Source organism: Siniperca chuatsi, linkage group LG12 (genome assembly GCF_020085105.1).
Source record: "Siniperca chuatsi isolate FFG_IHB_CAS linkage group LG12, ASM2008510v1, whole genome shotgun sequence".
NCBI classification, from domain to species: domain Eukaryota; kingdom Metazoa; phylum Chordata; class Actinopteri; order Centrarchiformes; family Sinipercidae; genus Siniperca; species Siniperca chuatsi.
In genome coordinates, this window is record NC_058053.1 from 29,842,627 (window position 1) to 29,870,272 (window position 27,646).

Below are 27,646 nucleotides of genomic sequence, written 5' to 3' on the forward strand. Positions count from 1 at the left end.
GTGTTTTTTTTTTTTAAGTTGTGCCGCGGTGGCTGATGGGATTGCTCCGCCGCTGGTGTGGACATGTCCGCCATGTTTTCCACGGCGCAGGGAGCAGAGCAGCCCGGAGAAACGGCTCCTACGTCCCGTTAAACCCGCACACTGATGAGTCCTACCGCCTGTTACCGGAGCAACAGACACCAATGAACTCTACTGCGGCGGACACAGTCGCGTCCGGAGCTGATTTACGTCGGTATTGGTGCGGGTTTGTGGCGGGATTCACGGTTCTCTCGGATTGTCGCTTATTTGGCGCAAACAATGAGTAAACTCTCGTTCCGGGCGCGAGCGCTAGACGCCGCCAAACCGCTCCCGGTTTACCGCAACAAAGACCTTCCTGACCTGACCGACTGCGTGTCCATTAACCGGGCCGTCCCGCAGATGCCGACCGGGATGGAGAAAGAAGAAGAGCTGGTACGGACATGTTTAAATTTAAAGTCTGTCTGTCGGGGATAGCGTTAGCTCGGTGCTACGGCGGGATTCAGGACGTGGTTACGTACAGTTCTGTCCGTACGCTGTGTACGACGAGCGGGGCGGACACATGAATGTACGCAGTTTACGTACTCATTACGTACTGTGTGCGCTGTTACGTAGCGCCAAAGTCGGTGTGAGCGCTTTCTGCGGCTGTGACGTTAAAGTTTTTACGTAGTTCTCATGGCAACGGACGACGCAAAGCGTTCCGTATCCCTGCTAGCCGGGCTAGCTGGTAGCTAATCACTGCTACATTAACTCCAGTGTGTCTTTCCGCTACAGTTAGCGACTTAGCGGAAGCACTGGTCTGCTGACTGTAATGTGACACCGTGTAAGTTATCAGACTAGTCCTGCTGGCAGGATTAAGAAGCTACAGACTCCAAACAACTGAAGAGAGACTTTAGACTGGATGACAGCGCTCTGCTGTGTTTACAGACGCATCAGAAATATCAGAAGTACTTTATTGATCCCTGTAGGGAAACTCTTTCCCAGAGGAGGTTTGCAGGCCCAGAGAGCTTCTGTGAACCCTCGAAAATAAACCAGCCACCCTGTGCAGTGGCTGCTGGGAACATACAGTTAGCATATAAAATGTTTAGTTTTTTGCGGCTCTGCGGTGTACAGGCAGGACGTTTACATTGTAAAGTTACAGCCCCTCGTTCTCCCCCAGTCGGGCTGTATTTACAGACGCATGGCACAGAAAAACGCCCACCATCCGCCAACCATTTGCACTTAGAAAACACATATTGTCCTAAAAAGGAAACGCAGCCCGTACAGGACGTATGTAATACGCATTATTGCACTTGTGTATCGTGTGATGTCCTGACTGTACGGGGATTTTGTCATGTTATTGACTGTATATACGGTCTGATGGACGTGCGAGTGACAGAACGAACAGCTTGTGACGCTGCATCGGTAGACGTTTGATGGAGATGATTCGCTTCTGGATGTTTCCACAGACTTACTGATGTAGTTAGACTGTGGGAGGAGGAAAGATTACAGATGTGTCTTTTACACCTATTCAACATCTGGCTAGAATGAGTCTCAGACTTCCTCCAGGGGTGGTTTCAATCTGCCTTCAGTGCTTCATTTACATTTTAATATATCTGATCCACAGAAACATAACGTGACTCAGAGTCAACTGGTCTTAAATTACAGACGGATCCAGGTTCTGGGTCTGAACAGGACCACAGAGTGTTCAGGTTATGTGTAGTGTATGTGTGTGTGTGTGTTTCAGGAGCACCACCTGCAGAGGGCGATCTCAGCCCAGCAGGTGTTCAGGGAGAAGAAGGAGAACATGGTGATCCCCGTACCTGAAGCAGAGAGTAACACCACCTACTACGACCGTCTGTACAAAGGAGAGGTCAAAGTTCCCAAACAGCTGATCCACATACAGCGTGAGTACTCCTTCATACTGGTCTACCTCTGTAATACGCCAGCTGTCACTGCAGGGACTGTACCTGGATCAGGATTATACAAGTCCACTCTGAGTCACCAGTTATTACTGAATATTTGACTGGTCGGTGTTCAGGGACGTGGTGTCAGGGACACAGAGTATTGAGAAAATAGATCTAAAATGTATATCAGTGTCAGTATATAACCGTATATCTGTGTGCTTCCATCTTAAACTGTCCTGATGTGTTAAAAAGAAATGTGGGTCAGAATCAGCAGTTGCCAGTATGTATGTTCTGTTTGTGGTTCTGCAGCTCTGGGTCTGGACCTGGAACAGCCAGACTACGACATGGACTCAGAGGACGAGACGCTGCTCAACAGACTGAACAGAAAGATGGAGATCAAACCTCTGCAGTTTGAGACCATGGTGGACCGACTGGAGAAGGCCAGCACACACCAGGTACAAACTGGATCCTGAAGTCTGTCTGTACACATACCTGTTAGACCAGGTAACACTGAACACACACCAGCTAACTCTGGAGACGAGGGCTGTAACTAATGATTATTTTCATTATCGATTTAATCTGCATCTAATTTCTTTTTCTTCAATTAATCGATTAATCGCTAGTCTAGTAAAATGTCAGAAAAGAATGAAAAAATGCCAAATGCTGTTGCTCAGAGTTCGAGGTGACGTCTTCAGTTTTCTGTGAAATAAAACAGAGAAAAGCAGAAAATCAGATACTTGAGAGTCTGGAACTAGAGGATATTTGGCAGTTTTTTCATATTTTTGCTTGAAAAATGACTAAAACAATTAATTGATTATTAAAATTTGTGGCTGACTGTTTTTCTGTTGATCGACTTATTGATTAATCGACTAATGGTTTCAGCTCTACTAGAGACTGAACACACACACTGTTCTGTCTGTAGCTGTGGCTCTTAACCTTTTCGAGTGGTGACAGCTGAAAGTGAAGTACAGTCTACCTGTGACTCCTCACCACGGGTTCTGGTCTCGGTGTCCTGTGACTCCTCACCACGGGTTCTGGTCTCAACATGAGTTGTGATCAGTTCAACCAGACGGGGATGTTTGTCTTCTCATGTTGGTTCATGTGGATGATCTTTAACCGGTCTGACAGGCTGAAAATGTTTAGCATTTGAGAAGAAAAAAGCAAAAAATAGAAATTAGAAGATCAGAAAAAAGAAACAAAATTTTGTGACAGGTTTGTTTTCTTTCTTATCTTGAGGGTCCAGACTGTATGGCAAGCCACCGGGTTCAGTGTGTGTAAACACTTCAGAGAAAGAGGTTTTTTTTCCAGCTCAAAACATGTTAAGACTTTACAAATAAACCTGTTAACTGATTTGAACACGTTAACACGAGATTATGTCACATGTTAACGCGTCTTAAGCGTATACATGTAAAGTCGTGTGTGCATTAGTGCGACCACTTGTCGTCATGTGTTCGCCGGCTGAACCTTGTGGCTTACCATAAAATTTGGAACGACTGGTCTAAACCCCCCCCCCAATAATCAATAATCTATTCGAGCTGTAATGACCTGTCTGAATTAAAACTTTACAGTCTATAAGCTCAGCAGAGCATTTGAAGTAGTTTGCCTTGTGGTCCAGCAGAAGGCGCTCTTAAAATTCACGATCATCGTAACCTATTGACCGATCAGTAAACTAAACTAATCAATGGAGGACAGTAGCGAGCAAAGCCGAGCCGATCAGATAATCCGGACACCGAAGCATCTGAGAAGCAGAGTGACGAAGTATTTTGGTTCTAAATGACCAACAAACATCAGACTGTTTGTGACTTTGTAAAAAGCAGCTGTTACTCCACAACCACAACACACCTGAGGACTCAGCTGCTGCTGCAGCACAAGTGAGGCTCCAGAAACCAGCGGAGCAACGTCACCTGTACCACAAGAAACCAGAGGAGCGACGTCACCTGTACCACAAGAAACCAGAGGAGCGACGTCACCTGTACCACAAGAAACCAGAGGAGCGACGTCACATGTACGACAAGAAACCAGCGGAGCGACGTCACCTGTACCACAAGAAACCAGAGGAGCGACGTCACCTGTACCACAAGAAACCAGAGGAGCGACGCCACATGTAACGACAAGAAACCAGCGGAGCGACGCCACCTGTACCACAAGAAACCAGAGGAGCGACGTCACCTGTACCACAAGAAACCAGAGGAGCGACGCCACCTGTACCACAAGAAACCAGAGGAGCGACGTCACCTGTACCACAAGAAACCAGAGGAGCGGCGTCACCTGTACCACAAGAAACCAGAGGAGCGGCGTCACCTGTACCACAAGAAACCAGAGGAGCGACGTCACCTGTACCACAAGAAACCAGAGGAGCGACGTCACCTGTACCACAAGAAACCAGAGGAGCGACGTCACCTGTACCACAAGAAACCAGAGGAGCGACGTCACCTGTACCACAAGAAACCAGAGGAGCGACGTCACATGTACGACAAGAAACCAGCGGAGCGACGTCACCTGTGCGACCGGAAACCAGAGGAGCGACGTCACCTGTACGACCTCGTCTGACTGCTGACTCTATACACACACACACACAGCTGTATGAAAATATAAAGACTGTACTGTACTTTATTGAAGGGTGAAACAATCTGCCGCTGACGGATGGACGGAGTGACGGATCACTGAACACATGTTCATGTGCCGCTCACTGTATCTTAGACTCACACATTACGCTGTACAGGTTGTTTGAATTCATTTGAACTTGACTTTTTGAAAAAGTGTCAGCCCTAGCCTCCTGCTATCTTGTTTTCAGCTTGTTTCTGTGGTTCTGGTTCTGTCCTTAGCTGGTCTCTCTGTCCGAGGCGAAGCTGCTGCTGAACGAGGATGACTACCTGCTGAAGTCGGTGTATGATTACTGGGTGAGGAAGAGGAAGAACTGTCGTGGTCCGTCGCTGATTCCTCACATCAAACAGGAGAAAAGAGATGGATCCACCAACAACGACGCCTACGTGGCCTTCAGACGGAGAACAGAGAAGATGCAGACCAGGAAGGTGAGTCCTCCTCTCGGTCTGCAATGCGGGTTTTGTTTTAACCTGCTGATTATCTTCTTGATTCATAAATAAACGTTTTTCATTATACAGTATCAGAAAACTGTAGTAACATCATTACAATTTTCCGGAGCACAAAGCAACGTCTTCAAATAATATTCAATTTAAAATAAAAAAACTGACTCACTGCAGAAACTGACACCAGAGAATTTTTGCTTAAAAAAATTACTCAAACAACAAATTGATTATCTGTAATTTTCTGTCAATTGACTAATCGTTGAATTATCTAATTGTTTCTGCTCTATACAGAGGGAAATGTTAGTGGCAGACGGAGTCGTGGGCAGAATCTCTCCGTATGCAGACGATATGCTCGTCTTCCTTTACAATCCCAGCATTTCACTGACTTCACTCACTGACGCAATTAAGTAATTCAGTATATGAGGTTAATTTGGAGAAATCGGTGGCCTTACCTGTGAGTGGATTAAGAGAAAAAACAAATACATTTTCTCATTTTAATATTGTTTTTGGTGTGAGACGCCTGTTTTCAGACTGTCTCTCGCCAAATAAGAGGAAGCCACAAAGCCACTCCTTGAAGAAAAATAAAGTTTTATAGGTTAACTTGGTCGTCTGAACGTCAGGCTTTATGTCACATCCCAGCTCTGAGATTAGTCAGTAAATGTTGGATACATTAACACACCGCAGGACTCTGCTGCCCACTGGCTGCTAACAGCTAACTAGCTCTCCTCCTGCTGATTTCAACACGCATTTGTTGTTCACAATGTAGCATAGCAGGGAAAAATAATATACTCACACACAGCCAGGGTGGCGCCTGGCTAAAGTTAGCTAGCTAGCAGCAAGCAGCCGGCTATACTGTTTCAATCAAGTGATGTCTCGATCTGTAACCAGCGCAACATATTTGCGAGGTCCTGCCAGCCCTTTGTGACTCAGGGGTTAGATGGGCCGGTCTCGCGCTGAGTAGTTAGCCAGTGACAGTAACTATAGTAACAGCATGAGAAGACGCGCCATTTGTCATTTGCTAAGCGGCAGTTATACATACATGCATACATACAGAAATCCCTTTCGTCCCAGAGGCATCACGGGGAGGATCTCTGTTCGTCCCGAACACATTGTCTATCGTCTCCGGGACGACGGGACGCCGTTAGTCTCGAGCCCTGCTGGGGAGGTTTCACGCCTGTAATTTTGGTTCAGATCAAACTGAAAAGTCATAAAGTCCAGACCAAACGAGGTCAGTGTGAGAGGGCCCTGAGAGTTTCTGAACAACTGAAGTTTCTGTATTTCAGAACCGTAAGAACGACGAGGCGTCGTACGAGAAGATGCTGAGACTGAGGAGAGAGTTCAGCCGGACCGTCACCATCCTGGAGATGATCAAGAGGAGAGAAAAGTCCAAGAGAGAGCTGCTGCACCTCACCCTGGAGGTGGTGGAGAGGAGGTGAGGAGGTTCATACACTCTAGTTTATTTATAGAGCACTTAATCCACAGTGCTTTACAAAGAGCAGGCATAAGGCAATCAAATAATTAAGTGAAAACGGTAAACAATCTAGATAAAGTACTAAGAACAGAACATCTGAAAATCAAAATAAAGCCAGCTGGCAGCCAGTGAAGGGACATTAAAAGAGGAGGCATATGAATATGAAGGTCTTACAAGTCTGGCTGTGAAGTGATTTATGCCTGTTAAGAGACCTTATTTTATTTTTTATTTACCTGTCCTGCTTGTGAAAGCAAAAACTGAACTTCGTGTGGAAATCAGTGAAATGACCCTTTAAAACTGATGAGAAATGAGGGTGAAGTCAGTTCAGTGAGGCTGAGGAGGGGTTAACGTGCTCTGTCCTGTAACCAGCAGGAGGCACTACAGTTGTGAACAGTTTCCACTTGTTACAGGCGGTTATCAGTAGTGTGTGTTGATGTTTCTGTGTTCAGGTATCAGATGGGAGACTTCAGTGGAGACACTCTCAGAGAGGTGTCGCTCCCTCTGGTGGAGAAACCAACGTACAGCACTGCAGTTACTCTGAACAACGGCAACAGACACAAAACTGACATCAGGATCAAGGTACTGACTTTCTATACATCTGTCTGTCTGTGGAAACAGAAACACTGAAGGTAAACTTCAGACAAACACGACATGTGAAGCTGAATATAGTTTATTTTCCTGTTTCTCTGCTGTCAAACTAAATAATTAATTTCACCAACCCGTCGATCCCGATCCACCTGGAGTTCCAAGTCGATCACAAATCATTTCAGTTCAGAGGTAATCTGTTCATTTTCACCAGTCAGGCTTTATCTGAAGAGGCTGCAGCAGAAAGATAATGTTTTATTCAAGTTAACAACAACTGTGTTCGTTACAGTAAAGTGCAATAAAACCGATCAGAGTAAATTATCAAACCACCTGATCAACAAGCGTTCATTAGTTTGATGATGAACTCTGTACAACAGAAACCGTATGGTGGCGTTCCTCTCCTGTGAACAAGCTGAAATGAAAGCTGACTGTTTGTTGCTTAACTGTTTATTAATTAACTGTTTACATTTCTTAAAATTAGTCAGACTGTGGCCACTCTGCTCGCTCTACAAGCTTTACCTGCCAGGTGAATCCACGTCAACAGTAGGACTGTGACTGCATTTGTTTTAAACTTTTTTATCACAAATATTATTTATTTGATTTAGATTTTAGATTAGTTTCCAGGGAGATATTATTGAGTTTATATCAGAATCAGAAATACTTTATTGATCCCCGAGGGGAAACTCTTTTGTTACAGCAGCTCCCTGTCAGTCACACAGGAGAAGAAGTACTAAGCAAAAAATATAATACGCTAGAAAATAAATGAAGTACCAGGTGGGTATAAGTATAAAATTAAAATAAGTACAAAGTGGGTTTACCGGTTGATGATGATAATACGGTTTATATAGTGACTTTGCTGTTGCTGCTTTAGATCTAAGTCATTTCTAATCCTGTTCATAACTGAATTTCCATAAAATGGTGAAAAGAAAACGTGACTCGCTGCTCGTCTCCGCCCGCTGCTGCTCATTGGCTGATGGAGGTGAACAGCTGGTGGAGCCGATCCTCCAGCCGCTGCCGTTAAAGCGGCGCAGAAGAAGAGGACGCAGCGAGACGACGTCACTAAAAGCTCAGACGATGGAAACATGTGGAGACGTTTCTGTTAGCTTCATGTGTTCATGTGAGGAAGGCTCCAGCCTCCTCATCGCTCCGCACAGCTGATGCGTTCAGGATTTCTCTCGGTTCATTATCAGCGTTCGTGTTTCAGATGCAGAAGAAGCAGGTCTCCGTCAGAGACGAGCTTCCCTTCGACCCGATCAGACCGAAGAAGAAGAACATCAGACGGGACAGATTGTATCCTCCACAGAGACGTCCCGGGCGACCTCCCGGCCCCTTCACCGTCAACAAGGCCGACATCAAACAGTACGACTTCCACAGCTCCGGAGAAGAGGACAGTCCACCTCCACCGCCGGTCAGCTCCACATCTGTCTGATCGTCATCATTATACTGAAAAATACTGTGAACTGATGTCTTTGATTCTTTGTGTTTTCATGTCTCTTCAGTCTCCTCCGTCTTCACCTGATGAAGAAAATACTCCTGATGGAGTTTTTGTCTTCAGGAGGAAAGCTGGATGTCAATATCTCTCTGTGAGTTTCTCCTCTTTCATTTTAAACTGAGGCAGCTGGTTTATAAACAACATGTACACGTAGTCCCAGGGCCGCAGTCGCTGAGTGCGGTGAACGCAACATGTATTACACTACATTTATCTTAAATCAAACTTTATTATTATTTATGATAATTTATCAGTACGGCAGGACAGACAGGAAGGATACAGATGAGTAGAAAAACCAGATTACAGTTTTATACAGTATGTTAACCCTGAAGTTACAGGTATTAACATTCATTCATATATTTCCGTACATGTTGCGTTATATTCAGTTGTTTAAATAGCTGTCTGCAGTGTTTCCCATTAACTACCTGGACTGTGGCTACTGTACCTGCCAGGCTAATTTGTCCCACCAGCTTCACAGTGAACATATATATATATATATATATATATATATATATATATATATATATATATATATATATATGATCTCTTATGTTGTGTTTTGTGCCCGCCACACACAAATACTGTTGATACTATTTCTATGAACTGAATCACCTCTAAACAAAAAGTAGTTTAACAGTTGATGTATGAAAGATAGTTTGCTTTACTTTAACCACAGAGTTTATTGTTATTACAGTTGGACACTTCAAGGCGGAACAAACAATAATAATTAAACAGTGTTTCTGTTCTTTGTGTTTGTTTCTGCAGCCTCGTACGGAGCAGACAGGTAGAATCGATCGTCCAGAGCTCCTCCCTCAGTGTCTTCGTCACTCTCTGACCGAACTCACTCTGCCTCCTCACTGGATGGGACTGAGCCGCCGCAGGATAGGACGAGGGGGCAGGTAAACTAACTGATCTACTGATACCTCTAGCACCCCATCACACTTAAGTCTTCATTAATCTCTCTGGATCATCTGTCGGCACATGCTCTGATGCGACTACGCTGCCTCCAAGTCACCGTATCGTCCTGTCGAGTTGTGTTCTTGTCTATTATTGTGTTTCTCAACTACTATGGTCTGCGATTGTCAGTCACTGCCGGCAAGTTAAGATGATCGACCTACACAAGGGGATCTGGGTCATTTTGTGACTGTGGATTATTAGCGGCAGTTTGGCCGACACTACGGCCGGACGTCCTCGGCAACACCGCGCTCACCTACAGCCGGGAAGAGCTGCTCTAGTCTTCTTCCATTTGCAACACTAAACCAGCCGCTGGCCTCCCGTTGGATGTCCGACTGAGGAAAAGAGGTGGAGTAGGAGGGCGCTGCAACAGGCTGAGAAGAGAATCTGTTAGACCTCCTCTTCCCTCCATCATCCCGTCAAATGTAAGGTCTCTCTGGAGTAAAGTAAGGAACACTAAGGAACAGTGTTTAGCCGCCATTTCATCAGTATGTCGACACTTCGACTAGGAGGGAAAACACCCTGGACTTATGCTATGGTAACATGACGGACGCATATATCGCCAAAGCTCACCCTGCACTTGGTTTCGCCGATCACAATGTTGCTCTCCTGTTTCCATGATATAGGAACTGAAACATCACAAGCCGCAGACCCACAGCGCCAGCCAGTGGCCGTAGGATGCAACTGCACAACTACAGGGAGCACTAGCCTTCAGACTGGGATATTTTTGACGAGGATCTAAACGAGAAGGTCTCTGTCATCACAGACTACAAACACTGGATGTCCCCCCATATCAAATACAGGTTAAGGGAAAAACAAAAAGCATTTAAATGCAAAGGCTGGGTTTCCCTCAAATGCATTAGCTGCATAGTTAAAAATTACATCACTAAAACTAAACCTAGATACAAAGATAAACTTGAACAGGAATTTAGCAACATGAACACCAGACAAGCATTTCAAAACGTAAAGACCCTCACTGGGTGTGACCCAAGACCCACCCTCTCTACAATAACTGACCCTGTCACTTTTGCTAAAGACCTGAACACTTTCTCTGCCCATTTTGACACCCTTAACTGTCCTATTGAGTTTGAAGAGCTGCTCAGAGCTCTACCTGTCCCAGAATCACCTCACCCTAAAGCTTTGTTTATAATCATACGAGACACCGCGGCGCGGGCCTCTGCAGAGCTGCGAGCATGCACAGAGGCGTTTATGCTCAGCGCACTGTTTGTTGCAGTATTCTCCGAACAAACAAAATACCCTGTGAATAAGCAAATGAGTTACCGGAAGAATCCATTATCCAACATGGCGATCCCTCATACTTTTCCACACTTTTTTACAAAACTGACTTATCTTTTGCCAGTGTGGTGCTTGCTAGGCCAGCTTCGGCGCTGGTGTACGACCAAGCTCCGTGACAGCTTGCGGCCCGATGGCTCAATGACGTCATTTTTGGCCCGCGGACCCTTGAGCCGGGGACACTGCGTCAAGCATAAACCAGGCTTAACCCTTCACACAGGAGGACGTATGGCGACAGCTGAGCTGCTGCGAACCAGGCAAGGGAAGGCCTGCTCCAGGGTGCTCGCTCTTCTGTGAATCTTACAGGACCGCAGCAGTCCCCACCCTCTGGAAAACATCCACTATCATACCGGTGCCAAAGACATCCACCCCTCAGAGCTCAATCGCTGTAGGCCAGTTGCACATACCTCAATAATTATGAAATGCCCGAAAAAGCTGGTGCTGAACACCATCGTGCCAGCTGTCAGTCTACAGCTGGACCGCCATCAGTTCACCTACAAGGCCAAGAGGGGAACTGAGGACGCTGTGGCGTGTCTCCTCCACCCCCTGCTGCAACACCTAGAATCGCTGAACAACAGAATCCTCCTCAGTTCTGCATTCAACACGATCCAGCGGCATCAGATGATAAAGAAGCTTCAGCACCTCAGCGTCACCCCACTTGTCATCCAGTAGATACACAACTCCCTCAGTGACAGACCACAGACTGTAAGGGTCAGCATAGCAACATCTCCAACCGTCACCAACAACACCGGAGCCCCACAAGGCTGCGTCCTCAGCCCTTCCTCTACAGCCTGCACACTAGTGACTGCACTAGCTCATCTGCCCCACCACATAAGTACTCTGACCACACTGCCCAGGGTGTCCGCAGCGTCTTAAAAAGTATTAAAAGTTGATAAATCAATTTAGCTACAATTAAGGCTCTTAAAGTCTTAAATGCCGTTTCCATGGTATTAAATTTTTTAGCTTATTTTCAGTATGTACTGTATATTTGTCCAGAGGTTGTATGCTAAAGTTTGCGTGAATTTAGTCTTTGTATATTGCGATTGTGTGTAGTTTATTTATGGAATCCTTCTAGATTTGACATCATCTGAAAAGGGCCACCGTTAGCGCGCTCGCTGACTTACTGCTGCTTGATAACGTTACACAAAGGTCCCTTTACGCCCGGGTGTTAAAACTACCTAGCTAATGGGGAATGCAAGTGTTCAGACAAATGGTTGGAGGACAAGAAGTTTGAACTGTGGCTGAGGCCGTCTCTGGAAATACCGAGATAAGCGATAAGTATAGCCTCGATTGGGATCATCGCTGTCCCGTTCCACATGCTAAGTGCTAGCCACAAAGCCGTCTTTATCGCGTAGTTCTGTGCTACTCCGCTGTCCCTCCCTGCCACCACTGAAGTTACTTTAACGGCCGCCACTTCATCATCTGCTGCTCTGACCTCCGAGTGATGATGGGCGCCACTCGGTCAATGCTTGACCTCCAGTTCCTTTTAATTGTGCCATGACGTCGATATAAAAGACAATAACTTAAAGAATTGATAGTAGCCTAATAACGAAGAGTGTGTGGAACAAGATTGTTTCTAGCTCGCGTGTATTACTGATATTACTCTTTCTAATAAACCTTGCATTGGGTTAGTCACTCAACTCATTCACTCCATAATACTTTCCCCTGTTTCCTCACCACGCTGTCCATCTCCATCTCCATCTCCATCTCCCCCAGCTCTCACACCGCAGTAACAGAGCCCTTACTGGCAGGGCTCTCCCGTAGCATTGTTGCTGAAACCAGATATTTAAGATTGTATGTTCACTTAATGATCAACAGACTAATTTATGCCTCCAAAGTCACCTATTATTATTATTGTTATTATTGTTATTATTATTAATGAGCAGGTACCAATAGGAGGTATAAATTACGGCCCTCAACCTGCCTGCGTTGGCCCTGATTACAATAGTTTAACTGAATAAGTGTCTTGGACAGAAAATATGGTCTTACATCTCATATCTAAATATAAAATTGAGATCAGGCCCAACTATATCCGAACGTAACGGCATCCTGCCTAAAACTTTTCCTGCTCCTCAGAGGACGAACCAGCACCACTTTACTTTACTGGTCTGTAATTTTCTTAGAATTTCCTGGGCCATTTCCTGTAACCGGGTACAGCCACAGGACAAATGGAGAGGCTGTTCAGTCAGTACACTTCTAACCAGAGTCTTTTATTCAGCGCAGCAGGTCAGCTGAACATACAAAAAAGACATTTGACGACAGGAACAGTTCATTATGTGGAGTTTCCAACGACACGGCGAATATGAATAATATATAATACTGGGTTTAAATGTAGGCTTATTAACGCTGAAGCCTTTTGTCTCTCTGATCAGGATCATCCTTGACCGAGCCTCCTCAGGTCTGGATCCAATATTGAAGCAGCTGGACTCTTTAACACATCCAGTCTGCAGGACCAGGACCAGTACCTGCCTCCTCAGTGATCCAGTAACAACAGAACTGAAACCCCCCCTGACCTCAGGAACCACCGCCCCCTCCCTAACTGAAATCCTGAATAACATCCAGACTCTGAGGAGGTTCTGCTTCAGACCCAGACTGGTCCAGGGCCAGAGGGAGGGGGGCAGAAGGACCACAGGGTCCTCTGTGGAGGACAACAGACTCACCTGTTGTCTGTCGCCTGACGACAACAACTGTGGATCAGGTGAGTTTTCAGGCTGGTCCTGGAAGTTTTCTGTTCTCTCTCAGGCTGCAGCACTGACGGATCGTGAGCTCGAGAGACGCTCGCCACCACTTCTCACAGTGCAGCCGCTCGTACGTTTTCTCACTTCCATCGTTTACTAGAGAACTGTGCTGTTTTCTAACGTCTTAACAGCGGTAGAATCTCGACAGCTTAAACTGATGAAATGTATTACTGTGATCTTCATTGAACAAAACATGCATTTTATTTCTCTCTGCATGTTTAAGCTTGTGTTGCTGCAGCCTTTATGTTCATCTGAAAACATTCAGTTCAGACTTGTGTTGGCTTGGCTTTTTGTAAAAGTCATTCTGAGACCGACGTGTTCACTGTTAGATTAAGGTAAAGGTGTGCAGGTCTGAAAAGGGCCTAACAAGGCCCCAAGACTGTACCTGAATCAGAATTTTCCAAGTCAACACCAAGGCGCCAGTTCAGAGTAAATACTGACTTTGTATTTTATTTTGTCATATCATGCTTCCTGCTTGTTCTTATCTATTAGATATTTTTCATTTTTAGAAATACTCAACATTATTACTGATGTTTTTTCTTTAATACATCTGACCTATGGTTACAGTCCAGTTCAGTCTGCTGCTGTTCCTCTGCTGTCCTGTAGGTGGAGCAGGTCAGCAGGTGTAATCTGACAGTAACTGAACAGCTCCCCCGTGTGGACAGCGAGCTAAATGTAAACGTGTGAGGTATGTGTGTGTGCTAACATGCGTCTCTGTGCCAGCTGGGGGCATCACGGAGGAGCAGTACCACAGTCATCAGCAGCAGCTGGTCCAGATGCAGAAACAACAGCTGGAACAGCTGCAACAACAGAACAACACTGCTTTGTACAGACATGCGGCGCTGCACCGAACACAGGTAAACACACACACACACACACACACACACACACACACACAGGCGGATGACAAAGGAAAAACCTGAATAAATGAGTGGAGAAACATAACGAATGCAGATGCTTCCACACAGGTGCACTGCATGGTACAATTAAGCAATTAACATCCAATCGTGCGCTGTGGCAGGTATAAAAATGCTGAGTAGGCCCAGCTGATGCTGATCTTGTATCAAGATGGCAAGAGGAAAAGATAACTGACGTTCATTCACAAAGACTGCTCAACTGGCTGTTTCCATAGGAACAGTGACTAAAGGGACATCTGCATTTAGATGGATGGGAAAGACACCAGTGAACAGGGTCGGCGATGAGCATGATGCTCGTGCATTAGTGCGAAATGTAAGGAAAAACAGAAGAGCAACTCTTCCTCAGGTGACTGAGAATGTCAGTGCAGGACGATCCGACTTTCAGCACGAACAGTCCGTCGACAGTCTCAGAGGGATGTTACAGCAGGGCTGCAGTGCAGAAACCCTCATTACAAAGATGAAGGCACATCTGAGAGTTCAGCAGAAACCATCCGCACTGGTCTACAGAGATGTGGAAAAAAGCGATCTGGTCACATGAGTCATCCCGGGCGAGTGCATGTGTGGCGTACACCGACAGAACGGTACAGGCCTGGATGCTGGACCCCTACAGTGAGGGGATCCGGGGGCTCTGTTATGCTGTGGGGGCATGCTTTGGGTCCACATGTCCCCTTAGAGGGAAGGGTCACTGCAAATCAATACACAGTTGTTCTGAGTGATCACCTTTATGCTATGGTGACACATCTCTATCCTGATTGGAGGGGTCTGTTCCGGGATGACAGTGCCCCCATCCATAGGGCACGAGGACTCGCTGAAGGGTTTGATCAGGATAAAAACATTCTGTGAATCATGGTACGGCCTTCGCAGTCACCAGATCTCAACCCAGCTGAACACCTGTGGGAGCTTTTGGACGACGTGTTAGACAGCGCTCTCCACCGCCATCATCCAAACACTAAATGAGGGAATATCTTTCGGAAGACGGCGTTCATCCCTCCAGTAGAGTTCAGAGACTTGGAGAATCAATGACAAGGGGCACTGAAGCTGTTCTGGTGGCACATGGTGGCCCAACACCAAGGCCTGTGCAGTATCTGTTTTTTCATAGCTTCCTGACATTTCACCGGGTATACGGTATAAAAACAAACAAAAAACAACGTGAAAGCTGAGCTGCTATGATAAACTAATAAACGATCTAAGAGCCAATATGATCGATCCACCAGAAAGAGGAGCGTCTGTGTTTTTTGACGGTATTTAAAATCATACCTTCGGGATTTCTAAAAACCCTGGTATACCTTGATACCGGCCAAGCCTACCAACACCTTACTAAGACTCTTTAGTTTTTCCTTTAATTTGTCACCCGTCTGTATATTCCAGTGATATATAACAACACTGCTTTATACAGACACGCAGCACTGCACAGAACACAGGTAACATATATGTTATATGGCCAAAAGTCAGTGGACACCCCTACTAATTATTGAGTTCAGGTGTTTCAGCCACACCCTTTGCTAACCGATGCATAATCCAGCATATAGTTAAGAAATCTGGACAAACATTTAGACTGGGCTGTAAAGAGCTCAGTGACTTTAAACATGGCACATTCACAGGATGCCACCTTTGCCACAAGTCAGTTCATGACATTTCTGCCCTACTAGATCCGCCCCGTCAACTTTAAGTGCTATTAGTGGAAGTGCCTTGGAGCAACGACAGACCACGCAAACTCTCAGAGCGGGGCCAGCGAGTGCTGAAGCGCGTAAAAAACTGGACTCCGGCGAGTCGAGTTAATGTGTAACAACACTGCTTTACACAGACGCATAACAAAATGATGCACATAATACAGAAACATAGAACATGCACTGCACAACACGTGTTTTAAGTTTGTGTCTTACAGCACATGAACATGAACGCACATTGAGCAGATTCGACGTGTTTTTAGGATTCTACCGGTACGACACGTTCAGTCCACTGTTTTGTGACTTCTTAAGTCTTAATTTTCTCAACGCTAGAGCTTTGTCAGAACTTTAATTATCTTGTCTTATCGTTCCTCTGTTATAAAAACATGTTTATATATTAATATTGTTGATATTTAGAGATAATAAACTCAGTTTAACAGATTTGTTCCGATGCAGCAAGCCAATCACAGCCCAACATTTGCTCTGCAGTGTGTTTATGAATCTGTCTGGTCTATGGTATGTTTGGATTGGTTGCTTTTTGCCTGTGCTGTCTGGTTCCCTGAGTAACAACCTCCTGGTCTGTCCTGGTCTCTTCTGGTCTGGTCTGTAGTCCACCAGGTCCGGTGAGTCCAGTTCGAAGACTCTGGACTCGGCCAGTGCTCAGTTTGCAGCCTCGGCTGTGATCAGCGCGCCTCCTCCACCTCGTGGTCACATCAGCAATGAGAACAAACCCTACAAGACCAGTGTCAACGGAGTCCTCCATCCTTCAGGTGAGCTCCCTCACCTGCCTGAGCCTCACAGGGTTAACTGATGCTGCTGACCAGAACTTCACAGTGAAACACGGCAGCGCGCACAGCTTCAAATCTTACACACTGTATCGGGTAGCGAGGATCAAAACGACAGACCACCGGCACTTTCGCAGAAACAAATCTTCTTGTTCTTATTGTGGGCAAAAACTAACGCGCTTCAGCCAGAAGCCGTCGTGTGTGTGTGTGTGTGTGTGTGTGTGTGTGTGTGTGTGTGTATATATATATATATATATATATATATATATATATATATATATATATATATATATATATATATATATATATATATATATATATATATATATATATTTAACAGGTGGGTTCAGCAAAGAGATCATGTGTTAGTACTGGGCTCTCTTGTAAGGATTCAACATAGGGGACAGAGCTTTTAATTAGTTTCCTTCTACAAAATATTATTTATCCCGACAATATTTGTGTATAGATATTTTGTCTTTACATTTTTCTATTATATATTTTTCTATATACTCTTGTAAGGGCTCAAACCACTTACAGGGTCATTTAGCTCTTAATTAAATCATCAAACATTTAAAAAACATTTTTCTGTGCTATTTGTCCTTGCTTTATTAGATTATCTGTATTTTGCGGATGTATTTAGTCCTGACGTTTTTCTATGCTCTCTAAAACAAATTCAAACTATTAGAGCTAACGGAGCCATGTAGCTCTTAAATTAGCTTCTTATATATGTTATAGACTAATGCTGTTTCAGAGATGTTTCTATCCTCGGGGTACTTTGAGCCCTCTATGTATAATTGAGCATTCATTAGTACATTTTGGACAGATTTAAGCTTACCTAACCCTGTTGCTGGTTTTCCTCGACGGAGGTTGTGCAGTTTGTGAATGTATGTATACTATAAAGATTTTTGCTGTGTTGTTTGTGTGGTGTGTCCATCTTCATTTACTAGTCTGGATTGCATAGCTCTGTATGTTTGCTTGCTGTATGTTTCTGGGCTTGGGCATTCAGTCTCATATATTCATTACCTTTCAGCATGTGAGTCATTGTTGTTTCTGATGTTTGTGGTCACACCTCCTTAAGAGAGGTGGCTCCTGGGCGGTTCGTTCACTGATGGATCCTGTCATGCAGTCACATGTTCTCTTTGCTGAGTGATGTTTGAACCCACCTGTTTATTTAACAGCCATTTCCGCTGCTTTGATTACTCTGACGACGGCTTCTGGCTGAAGCGCGTTCGTTTCTTGCCCACAATAAGAACAAGAAGATTTGTATCTGCGAGTGCCGGTGGTCTGTCGTTTTGAGGACCATATTAATCAGAATCAGAAAGACTTTATTGATCTCCGAAGGGAAACTCTTTGTTTTAACCCACTGGGAAGTATCAGTGTTACAGCAGCCAAGTCACATATAACGACACAAAAACTGAATATGTAGAATTAAAGAGGTAGATAAGAAATTAAAAATAAAAATAACAAAAATCTGAACTAAATCTAAAAACTAGCTTCATACTTTATATCATTATACAGCAATAGTGTCTGGTAATATTCTGTACATGGTACAGATATGGTATATTTAAGTAATTATAATAAGTAATTTATTGAATTTGTGTAGATGAGCGCTGACATACAGGTATGAGGTATACAGGTAAACTTATTAGAGAGATCAATAGAAAGATATTGAGATAATCTGAGATTTGCAGATTTAAGAAAAAGGTGTTAATTTGTAAGTAATACATTTGTAAGATTAAGTTTTAATTCCATGAGAAAATGTCAAAATGAGATACTAATAATTATTAGTTATTGAAGTTGTAATTTTATTGGATTAAGTCATTAAATTATACAAATGTGTTTGTTTCAACAATAGTGTGATTGTTCTCCCGTTCGGCCATTTTGTTTCTTTCGTACGTTTCTTTTATTTAGCTTTTGGATATATTTATGTATCTACTTAAGATATGTTATCTTTTTTGAATGACCGTCTATGGGAGTGTGCATTAATTCATCAATCTCAAATACTACACATGCTATAGAAATTATACTTGGTGCATAAATTCCCCCGGCGCATGTGCTCAACATATTAAAACATGTTACCAACAGCGCAATCACGTGGCCAGTTATGATGTGGCAGCAATCACATGCATTTTCTCAAGAAAATACTCATTTTAGTTATTTAAAGACCTTTTTCCTACTAAAATTGGGTCTTCATTCTCACAACATACAGATCTTTTTCCTAAAATATCACAACTGTAATCCATGTATCTGAGATTGTCAGATGACCTTCAGATAATAATAATAAAACTTTAATTATATAGCACATTTCACACACAAAAAATGGATTTACAATGTGCTTGTATTGCATGTTTTATAATGTTAAACTCCTCCTCCTCAGGTCCCTCCAGGCCTCCGTACTCTTCCTCCTCGTCGCTCAGCAGGCCGGGGCTTTCAGCTCGGGGGTCACTCTCTTCCTCATCCTCCCCTCAGTCCCTCCCCAACCAGAGGAGCCAGGCTGGAGCCGTGTCTCCCGCCCATCCCCACACTGCTCGACCCTCAGCCCCCCCAACGTCTGCCTTAAAGCTCGCCACCGTCGCCGCCAGCCTTGACCGAGTGCCCAAAGTCTCCACAGCCAGGTAAACCCCACCTACAATACACCTGTCCAGGTAAACCCCACCTACCATACACCTGTCCAGGTAAACCCCACCTACAATACACCTGTCCAGGTAAACCCCACCTACAATACACCTGTCCAGGTAAACCCCACCTACCATACACCTGTCCAGGTAAACCCCACCTACCATACACCTGCCCAGGTAAACCCCACCTACAATACACCTGTCCAGGTAAACCCCACCTACCATACACCTGTCCAGGTAAACCCCACCTACAATACATCTGTCCAGGTAAACCCCACCTACCATACACCTGCCCAGGTAAACCCCACCTACAATACACCTGTCCAGGTAAACCCCACCTACCATACACCTGCCCAGGTAAACCCCACCTACAATACACCTGTCCAGGTAAACCCCACCTACCATACACCTGCCCAGGTAAACCCCACCTACAATACACCTGTCCAGGTAAACCCCACCTACCATACACCTGCCCAGGTAAACCCCACCTACCATACACCTGTCCAGGTAAACCCCACCTACAATACATCTGTCCAGGTAAACCCCACCTACCATACACCTGCCCAGGTAAACCCCACCTACAATACACCTATGACCAATTGCAAACATGGACAGGTCTACTGGCAGGAGAGCGGCATATTTTACAAACGAAGATGAAACTATAATATTAGAGAAATACGAAGAAGTTAAACACATAATCCAGCTAAAAGCTAAGTTGCAGCTGCCACATGCAGGAAGGACAGCAGGTAAAAAATCGGCAGCTGTGTGAATGTGTAAGTGAAAAGGCTTATAGTATCACTGCCCCGTCAGGCCACAAGTAGATCTGACTATAAATACATTTGTGTATTCCATTAAATTAATGTGTTGCTTCGACGTATTCTTATGACAATTTTAGCCTCATTCTTTGAGCTGTAACCCGAGCGGTGTGAAACGGACCTGGGAACAAACACAAAATAAATATAAAAACATAATTCAAAGCGGTGAGTATCTTATCTTTCATATCTTATAAGTACAACAAGTACAAGGCTTTAGTGCTTCAATCGGTCTCTTGTGGCTGACACAGATAAGTCGGTCCCTTCGACGAGAATCTACATTTCTCATATACAAATCATCAGGGAAAGCAAAAAGTGATCGCCCAGTTTTTATACGTCTGCAGCTACTTTTATCTGGATTAAACTTTCATAATGTGCAAATACGCATACCTTTATGTCCGTGGTAATAGCAAAGGTATGTCTTTGTCATACCTTAACGTTTCTTTTAACCGAATAATGACAATTGTGGTCAAGGAAGTGTTTGTAGTTTATAGCAAATCAGGCATGACATTTACGTAATTATAGGCAATACTATAGTCTTGTTTCTTTATATGTGTTTGGTATGTCTAATATGCTTGTTTAGGACTATATTTTTAGAGATGTGTAGGCCTAATTAATGTGATTTATGGATGTGTTATATATAGAATAAAGAAATGATCTCTCTTGCAATTATCCTTATGACTCTGCATTATTTTACCTGCTCTGTACCCTAGATTATAATCAATCAGTCCTGTCCTTTTACCTGTTTGCCATTTGCTTTAAAGATATTTAATCAGTTTTTGGGAGATGATCACTTTTTGGCACAGGTGTTGATCATAGATCTATCTAAAGCATTCAGTCGATTATGGTATTTTATTGGAAAAACTATGTTCAATTGGAGTAGATGAACAGTCGATTAAATGGTTTTATGACTATCTCTCAGGTAGAATTCAGGCAGTAGTCTTCAACGCTTCAGTCCCCGTAACGTTAGAATAGGTGTACCACAAGGGTCCATTCTTGGTCCTCTTTTATTCACCATATACACTACCGTTCAAAAGTTTGGCGACGCCTGCCACAAAAACTTGATTCGGTACAGTGAGATGGCTGAGAGGAATACTATTTTTGAATGGTCTGTTATGCTTTTAGGTTGTAGAAAGTCCTCTTTTGAAAAGGGTTTGAAAAGGTAATGTTTTGTACATGGAGAAGAAAAAACTACAATGGTTCAACCAGACTGATGACTGAAAGGGCAGAAAGAGACAAAGATCCTCTGAGCAACAGTTAAATACGAGTATAAGAAATCAGCAGTCATTCGAAAGAAACTGAGCGTTAAAATCTGTGCAGATTTAAACAGGAACAGGTTTCAGTGTCAAAGCACAATAATGCCTTCAACAGGCGTGCTGCTTTAGCAAAGCTATTCTTAAAACTTCACAGTAGAAACAGCAGGTGAGTCCAGGTTAGCACTGCTGGAACCGGATCACAGAACAGCAGCTGAACATACTGTGGACTGACAATCACAGTTTAAACCTGTTCAGTGTGACCGCTGAGGAGACTGCAGAGGGCCAAAAAAGAAAAACGGCTTCCCAAAATATTCAGAGCCCAGTTGCTCAGTTGTGGTTCAAAAATGATCCAGGGTCACTTTCGTTTTTCTGGACTGGAAAACAAATTAAAAATCGAAGAGTATTTGGGGGGAAATGGTTCCAGCAGTAGTCCACACCTGCCAACACTCTACTACTTCGTAGTACAGGCCTCTGTTCAGAGAAACAGCTGCTTACACACCTGCGGACTGTACGACAAAGCAGGATTTGAGGTTAGCGAGGCGCTTCACTTCTTACCAGGGTACATTGCCTTGGTAGCAGAAACATTCATGTATTAATAAGACCTAAGTTGTAATAATAAATCCATGAGTAGGGCTGTACCTAACGATTTTTTTTAATCGATTAATTTATCAATTATTCTAAAGATAATTGTTTTATTACTCTTAATATAACAATTTACCCAAAATAAATATCAAAAACTACTGCGTAAGTACACCTACATAAACGGGAGACTCTCTCTACGACGCGCCAATGCACGATATGCAAATCCACGTATTTCCGTAATCGATGATGTCTATTACGACGATGCATCGCCCCGGCCCTAATGAGATATCCCGTGGAGCTTGGTGCGCGGATCGTGAGAGGGTCTCTTAGGAGGGCGAGTGTTCAGAGACCAGCAAAGCCCTTTACTTTCCCTGACAATGTTTTACATGACAGGTACACAGTAGATTCCCAGAGTTGTGTGCTTACAGACAGCGTTGCCGTGCGTTACTTAGCTACAGGTTCTCTGATGCCTACGTGCTGTGGCTGATGAGATGATGAGAACCTGAGCATCGTGCTGTTGTATACAGATATCCTCCTACAACAGACTGATTGGAGCACGAAAGCCTTGTACTTGTTGTACTTATAAGATATAAAGTGAGTCTACTCACCGCTTTGAATTGTATGTTTATCTTTTATTTGCTCCCAGGTCCGTTTCACACCGCTCGGGTTACAGCTCAGAGCTGTCATAAGAATACGTCTAAGCAACACATTCATTTAATGGGATGCACAAATCTTCCTACCTTCTTATATTTTTTCTTACAATCTTTAGATTTAAGTACTGAGTTACATTATACTTTATTCTTGACGCTGCACTTCAGTCTTACACTGCTCTGTTTTAAGTTTTAATTCAGACGTTGTCTTTACATTTTATCCTTGGGGTTTTAGTTATGTTTTTAATTGTCCATATTTTTATTCCTCTTTTATTCCCAGTGCCTGCCTGTTTGTTCACTGTGTAGTTTATTGTTGTGTTTTATGTGTAAAGCACTTTGTAACGCTGGTTTTGATAAGTGCTATACAAATAAACTTTATTATAAATGTAATTATAGTCATAATGATGGGGCAGTGATATTATAAACCTATTAATTTACACATTCACACAGTCTGATTTTTTTTTCCAGCTGTCCTTCCTGCATGTGGCAGCTGCAGCTGTGTAGCTTTCAGATGGATTATGTGTTTGACTTCTTCGTATTTGTCTAATATTATATTTTGCTCTTAATTTGTAAGATAAGCCACTCTGCTGCCAGTAGACCTGTCCATGTTTGGGACAGGCCATCAATCTCGGAACCCATCGGCTATCGTCTGACATAGAAACCTGTAGGAACCTGGTTCCTGTGGTAACCTGGTTCCTGTGGTAACCTGGTTCCTGCAGTAACCTGTAGGAACCTGGTTACTGGTAACCTGTGGTAACCTGGTTCCTGTGGTAACCTGGTTCCTGCGGTAACCTGGTTCCTGTAGTAACCTGTAGGAACCTGGTTCCTGCGGTAACCTGGTTCCTGTAGTAACCTGTAGGAACCTGGTTCCTGCAGTAACCTGTAGGAACCTGGTTCCTGCGGTAACCTGGTTCCTGTAGTAACCTGTAGGAACCTGGTTCCTGTAGTAACCTGGTTCCTGTAGGAACCTGGTTCCTGTAGGAACCTGTAGGAACCTGGTTCCTGTAGTAACCTGTGGTAACCTGGTTCCTGTGGTAACCTGGTTCCTGTGGTAACCTGTAGGAACCTGGTTCCTGTGGTAACCTGTAGGAACCTGGTTACTGTGGTAACCTGGTTCCTGTAGTAACCTGTAGGAACCTGGTTCCTGTGGTAACCTGTAGGAACCTGGTTCCTGTAGTAACCTGTGGTAACCTGGTTCCTGTGGTAACCTGTAGGAACCTGGTTACTGTGGTAACCTGGTTCCTGTAGTAACCTGTAGGAACCTGGTTCCTGTGGTAACCTGTAGGAACCTGGTTACTGTGGTAACCTGTAGGAACCTGGTTACTGTGGTAACCTGGTTCCTGCAGTAACCTGGTTCCTGTAGTAACCTGGTTCCTGTAGTAACCTGTAGGAACCTGGTTACTGTGGTAACCTGTGGTAACCTGGTTCCTGTAGTAACCTGTAGGAACCTGGTTCCTGCAGTAACCTGGTTCCTGTAGTAACCTGGTTATCAGATGTCATCACTGATGGTTCATTATTTTTCCTGACAGAGATTCTCACGAGCCGGAGAGACTTCTGAATGGACTATCAGAGACCACGCTGCCCATGGAGGTCACATAACATCTTGTCCCATCATCCCCTGCTCCTCCTCCCATCGTGCCCTGCTCCTCTTCCTCCCATCGTCCCCTGCTCCTCCTCCTCCCCCATCGTCCCCTCCTCCTCCCCCATCGTCCCCTGCTCCTCCTCCCCCCATCATGCCCTGCTCCTCCTCCCCCCATCGTGCCCTCCTCCTCCTCCCCCATCGTGCCCCCTCCTCCTCCCCCCATCGTGCCCTCCTCCTCCCCCCCCATCGTGCCCTGCTCCTCCTCCCCCCATCATGCCCTGCTCCTCTCCCCCCATCGTGCCCTCCTCCTCTCCCCCCATCGTGCCCTGCTCCTCTTCCCCATCGTGCCTGCTCCTCCCCCCCATCGTGCCCTGCTCCTCTTCCCCCCCATCGTGCCCTGCTCCTCCTCCTCCCCCCATCGTGCCCTGCTCCTCCTCCCCCATCGTGCCCTGCTCCTCCCCCATCGTGCCCTGCTCCTCCTCCCCCCATCGTGCCCTCCTCCTCCCCCCATCGTGCCCTGCTCCTCCTCCCCCATCGTGCCCTGCTCCTCCCCCATCGTGCCCCTCCTCCTCCCCCCATCGTGCCCCCTCCTCCTCCCCCCATCGTGCCCTCCTCCTCCTCCTCCCATCGTGCCCCCTGCTCCTCCCCCCCCATCGTGCTCCTCCTCCCCTGCCTCCTCCTCCCCCCATCGTGCCCTGCTCCTCCCCCATCGTGCCCTGCTCCCCCCATCGTGTGCTCCTCCTCCTCCTCCTCCTCCTCCTCCTCCTCCCATCGTGCCCTCCTCCTCCCCCCATCGTGCCCTCCTCCTCCTCCTCCCCCCCATCGTGCCCTGCTCCTCCCCCCATCGTGCCCTGCTCCTCCTCCCATCGTGCCCTGCTCCTCCTCCCATCGTGCCCTGCTCCTCCCCCATCGTGCCCTCCTCCTCCTCCCCCATCGTGCCCTGCCTCCCCCCATCGTGCCCCTCCTCCTCCTCCCCCCCCATCGTGCCCTGCTCCTCCCCCCCATCGTGCCCTGCTCCTCCCCCATCGTGCCCTGCTCCTCCTCCCCATCGTGCCTCCTCCTCCTCCCCATCGTGCCCTGCCTCCTCCCCCATCGTGCCCTCCTCCTCCCCTCCTCCCCCCCCCGTCGTGCCCTCCTCCTCCCCCATCGTGCCCTCCTCCTCCCCCATCGTGCCCTCCTCCTCCATCCCCATCTCCTCCCCCTCCTCCTCCCCCCATCGTGCCCTCCTCCTCCCCCCCATCGTGCCCTCCTCCTCTCCCCATCGTGCCCTCCTCCTCCCCCCATCGTGCCCTGCTCCTCCCCCCATCGTGCCCTCCTCCTCCCCCCATCGTGCCCTGCTCCTCTCCCCATCGTGCCCCTCCTCCCCCCCATCGTGCCCTCCTCCCCATCGTGCCCTCCTCCTCCCCCCATCGTGCCCTGCTCCTCCTCCCCATCGTGCCCTCCTCCTCCCCCATCGTGCCCTGCTCCTCCCCCCCATCGTGCCCTCCTCCTCCCCCATCGTGCCCTCCTCCTCCTCCTCCCCCCATCGTGCCCCTGCTCCTCCCCCATCGTGCCCCTCCTCCTCCCCCATCGTGCCCTCCTCCTCCCCCCATCGTGCCCCCTCCTCCTCCCCCCATCGTGCCCCCTCCTCCTCCCCCATCGTGCCCTCCTCCTCCCCCCATCGTGCCCTCCTCCTCCCCCCCATCGTGCCCTGCTCCTCCTCCCCCCATCGTGCCCTGCTCCTCCCCCATCGTGCCCCCTCCTCCTCCCCCATCGTGCCCTGCTCCTCCCCCCATCGTGCCCTCCTCCTCCCCCCCATCGTGCCCCCTCCTCCCTCCTCCCCCCATCGTGCCCTCCTCCTCCCCCCCATCGTGCCCCTCCTCCTCCCCCCATCGTGCCCTCCTCCTCCCCCCATCGTGCCCTCCTCCTCCCCCATCGTGCCCTCCTCCTCCCCATCGTGCCCTGCCTCCTCCCCCCCATCGTGCCCTGCTCCTCCCCCATCGTGCCCTCCTCCTCCTCCTCCCCCCATCGTGCCCTGCTCCTCCTCCCCCCATCGTGCCCTGCTCCTCCCCCCATCGTGCCCTGCTCCTCCCCCATCGTGCCCTCCTCCTCCCCCCCCATCGTGCCCTGCTCCTCCTCCCCCATCGTGCCCTGCTCCTCCTCCCCCCCATCGTGCCCTGCTCCTCTTCCTCCCATCGTGCCCTGCTCCTCCCCCCATCGTGCCCTGCTCCTCTCCTCCCCATCGTGCCCTGCTCCTCCTCCCCCCATCGTGCCCTGCTCCTCTTCCTCCCATCGTGCCCTGCTCCTCTCCTCCCCCCATCGTGCCCCTCCTCCTCCCCCCATCGTGCCCTCCTCCTCCTCCCATCGTGACCTGCTCCTCCTCCTCATGTCTGACCGGTGAATGTGACACGCCGTGACCTCCAGAAGAAGAAGAAGAAGATGGTGTCCGAATCAGAACATTTCACGGAGTGTGGATGTTATTATTATTATTGTTGTACAGTTTGTAAATGTCTTTGATGTAAAAGTTTGTTTTTCATCAGTTTAGTTTCTGAAGCAGATTGTCATCATGTGACTGCAGAATCAACTCTGATTGGTTCATATAAGTCCTGTGTCTTTGCTCTGATTGGTCCATGATGAGTCTGTATCTTCGCTCTGATTGGTTATTTATTGCTCATGTTTACATTTTGTATTTCTTTAAAAATCAGAACTTGTCTCGTTTTCCCCTCAGAGATGGAAAAGTGATTTCATTTCTCAGATTTATTTTTGTGACGTCTGTTTGTGTGAATCAGGATTCATTTGATCTTTTTTAAATGTTAAAGAATCTCTTCATGGCCTTCTGATCATTTAAAGCCACATTAAAATAAAAATATGCATCCTGTAAAAAGATGTGGATCTGCAGCTGCAACAGAACGTTTTTTATATTTTTAAACTTGTCGGAGGAGAGAAGTCGGACAGACGCTGATCGGACGTGTGTGAACTGAGCTCTGACGGCTTTCTGTTGCTGTTGGATTTACGTTGTCCTTCAGTGTGTGTGTGTGTGTGTGTGTGTGTGTCGGCTGGTTCACACACTCTGTTCACTCTGTTTCAGAAATAAAAATGCATCGACACAGACTGACGGCTGCTAAACTTTCTGCTTTTTGGTTTGTTTTGAAGAAAAAAAAACAAGAAATTAGGAACAAAAAGAAAATTATTCCAAACAGTAAAAAGACTTTTTGTTCTTCAGATTATTAATCTTTTCGAAAACAACCGGCTCGACTGCTGGAAAGTAGCTCGGTACATTTAAAGTACTGTTTACGTACAGTTAGGAGGAACTTGTACTT

The 27,646-nt window shown here is 46.2% G+C and overlaps 1 protein-coding gene across 1 annotated transcript; it reads left to right on the forward strand.

The window, feature by feature from the left end:
• On the forward strand, positions 1-27,437 carry epc2 (enhancer of polycomb homolog 2 (Drosophila)). The gene is made up of 15 exons (XM_044216565.1): positions 1-450; positions 1,742-1,901; positions 2,211-2,356; positions 4,727-4,933; positions 6,232-6,380; positions 6,869-6,998; positions 8,209-8,412; positions 8,504-8,587; positions 9,259-9,392; positions 13,113-13,438; positions 14,202-14,335; positions 16,673-16,832; positions 19,225-19,462; positions 24,295-24,442; positions 26,591-27,437. Exons 1-14 carry the CDS (start codon positions 298-300, stop codon positions 24,362-24,364), a joined length of 2,295 nt encoding a protein of 764 aa, XP_044072500.1. The 5' UTR covers positions 1-297; the 3' UTR covers positions 24,365-24,442; positions 26,591-27,437.
• Positions 27,438-27,646: the final 209 nt, after the last annotated feature.